This window comes from Eurypyga helias, unplaced genomic scaffold (genome assembly GCF_000690775.1).
Source record: "Eurypyga helias isolate BGI_N326 unplaced genomic scaffold, ASM69077v1 scaffold37546, whole genome shotgun sequence".
NCBI lineage: Eukaryota > Metazoa > Chordata > Aves > Eurypygiformes > Eurypygidae > Eurypyga > Eurypyga helias.
The window spans coordinates 23,453-26,200 of NW_010257914.1; the positions used below are offsets into that span (position 1 = coordinate 23,453).

The window sequence follows — 2,748 nt, forward strand, 5'->3', positions numbered from 1 at the left end:
TCTTCACAGAGAGTAGACAATGTGTCCACTTCACTGTTTAACTGATGCGTGCTTTTGGTACTTAAACTTTGAGCTGTAGTTGTATGCAGAGCAGTTTTTTACCCTGATTGTCTCCTTTAGTTATCCACAGGAAAAGAGACCTGTCCATGTTGATCGAGCCAGATTATTCAGGTATAAATCTTGTCTCTATTCTGTGTTTTTCATAAATCCATGTATATGCAAGCAGTTGTGAGTTTAGGGACCTGGTTGTGTCTCACTTATGGACTGGGTTCCCCTAGAATTTAAACTTTGTGAAATTCGTGCATGACCTACATTTAGTGTATACGTGTAACATTCTCATGATTTGATTTTTCTCATCTGTCTACACTGATATGCATACCGGGCTGCCAGTGGTGAATCATTCACAAGTCGTTTCTCTGAATTTATTTCTGTGGTGTTGGTGGAATATCTGACAGCTTCACACAGTTAATCACAAGGGAGAGAACTCCACTTTGGGTGCACTTCTGACAGTGCCATAGGGATATTCAAAAAGAACATTAATTTCATTCATAGGTGGTCCCGAGTGAATGAAAATCTGTTTGCAACCACTGGATATCCAGGAAAGACAACTACTCAGTTGCTTGTTCATCATTTAGGACATGCCCAGGTAAATTCTTGAGTTCAGCTTTTGACTATAATTGCATCTTTTCTCTTCAAATCAGGCTAATAAATAGTTAAAACTAGAAGTAAAAACTAGCCCAAACCATCCAGAAATGCTGGTTGGTCTACTTGTTTTATTTTGGCTTGTGTCATCTATGCTAAGGGAAAAACAACCCACATCACGCTTAACCTGCTATTTTAAAAGCTGTTTGATCTCTATGTTTTGTTTTGCTTTGCCTTATTGGTGCTAAGGGCAAGAAAAACACATTTAAACTGTATTTAATAATTTTTTCAGTATTTCTAATTCTAAAGAGTCTAAAACCAGCTGGTTATATATTTTACAGGTTTGAACTAATTGTATTTTAAATCATTAATGAAAATACATCCAGGGATCATGAACACAAAGCATAGGAAATACTTTGGTTTTCTGGAATTTGTATACATTTTAATGCTTATGGTAAAAATATTATCTCCAAACATAGTAGGTGTGAGTATGCTTAAGTAAGAGGAGGTAATTTAATTTGAAAAGGTTTCTAAGTTTGAAAGTATGCCTTTAAAATAATAATGTTAATAATAATGAAAATAGTTGAAACTGTTATCGTGGAATATTTTGCTGTGTCTTACTTAAATGTAGTAAGTAGCTACAGAAACTAAGCAGCAGATGATGAGATTTTTCTGTTGGATTTCTGCTGTATTTTAACTGTATTTGTTAAGGAGTACTCAATCTATGGTGTTTCTATGCAATTTGGTATATGTGGTATAGAAATCATTTATATGGTAAGGAGTATTAATATTTCTCTCTCTTTTTTTTGTTATTTAAAGCCCATTCTGACAGGCACTGCAGCTGTAGGATCGGGTTTGACATGGCATAGAACCCTTCCGTTATGTGCTGTCGGAGGAGACCATAAAATTTTCTTCTGGGTAACTGAAATGTAAAATAAACATTTGCCTTTAGTATGAAACGTTACAGCATGATGTCTCTTTTCTAGTAAAACAAAGGAATTTACTTTTTGTACTGGTATTTATTCACTTGGAGAACATAAAAAAGGAACAAGTGAAATATGAAACATTTGTTATTAGCAAGTTAAAAGTCAAACACAAAAGCTTTTGTAAAATCTGTTATCGTACATCTGATACTTGGTTACTTCCCTTAAAATAAAATGTACACCTTTTTAACATGGTATTTGGTGTGAAATGAATTTTTTAAAGTGGTCTGTGGGGTTTCTTTAAGAGATTTGGTATCCCACAAACTCGATCTGGCAATCTCACTCAGTTAACACAGTTTAGACACTTTGAAATTGTCCAGAGTACCCACATGAAGAAGACCTGTCTCCGTTAATGTTCCCAAACATTGCTATTTTAGGAGAAAAAAATGCAATAATGTACCAGCATAAAGTGTTGTCTGTGAATGTATTGGCTCCATAAACTAGTTACCACTAATGGGAAGAACCTAATGGTGTAATCAGAAGCATAATATTAAGAAGTGTTATTTCTCTTAAGATGGCACAGGGATTTACTTCAAGTATGCTAAAGGGCGTGTGGGTTTTTTCTGTTTACAGCCTTTTACTTCCACCCTTTCACAGGAAAATCAAAGACATCCTGCTTTCTAGAGACATATTTTTCTTGTCCCTCCCATGCAAGACACAGAAATGTAGTAGAAGGGGAAAAAGACAGAGAAAACTGTGTTCAGTATCCTTTTTGCAGCTTTTGCAAATGAAGTGATATCGAGATGTTTGGCTAGTGTAACAGCTCCTCAGAGCCGCGTAGCCATCTTTGTTAGCAGCAGTTACACTGTAAAATACTCTTTTGTTTGTCCCTATTTGTGCTGGACACATACAGCCAGTTCAGAATTAGGAGAGCAAAAAGTGAGATTACAGTTACCTTCTAAAAAGTAAGGCCATGTTTTATTTCTCATCATTTCTTAGCCTTGAGAATTTTTGCAGGTAGGCAAGTGAAGATGAACTCTTACGGTGTGCATCTGTAGATTTACATGAGTTACCGAGAAACTAAAAGCTGCTTACCACCTCTTCCAAGATACTGTAACCATTGGATTGTATTTATCAGCGTAAAATACTTTTAGAAAAATCCTGTAGTCATTAAATTGATGTT

The 2,748-nt window shown here is 35.4% G+C and overlaps 1 protein-coding gene across 1 annotated transcript in view; it reads left to right on the forward strand.

Annotated features, from left to right (window-relative positions):
* Positions 1-1,818, forward strand: part of NUP37 (nucleoporin 37kDa) — a 23,887-nt gene extending 22,069 nt beyond the window's left edge. The window contains exons 7-9 of the mRNA XM_010154195.1: positions 121-171; positions 553-646; positions 1,462-1,818. Coding sequence (XP_010152497.1) covers positions 121-171; positions 553-646; positions 1,462-1,575 — 259 coding nt within the window. The 3' untranslated portion in view covers positions 1,576-1,818. The remainder of the gene's footprint in view (positions 1-120; positions 172-552; positions 647-1,461) is intronic.
* The last annotated feature ends 930 nt before the right edge of the window (positions 1,819-2,748 follow it).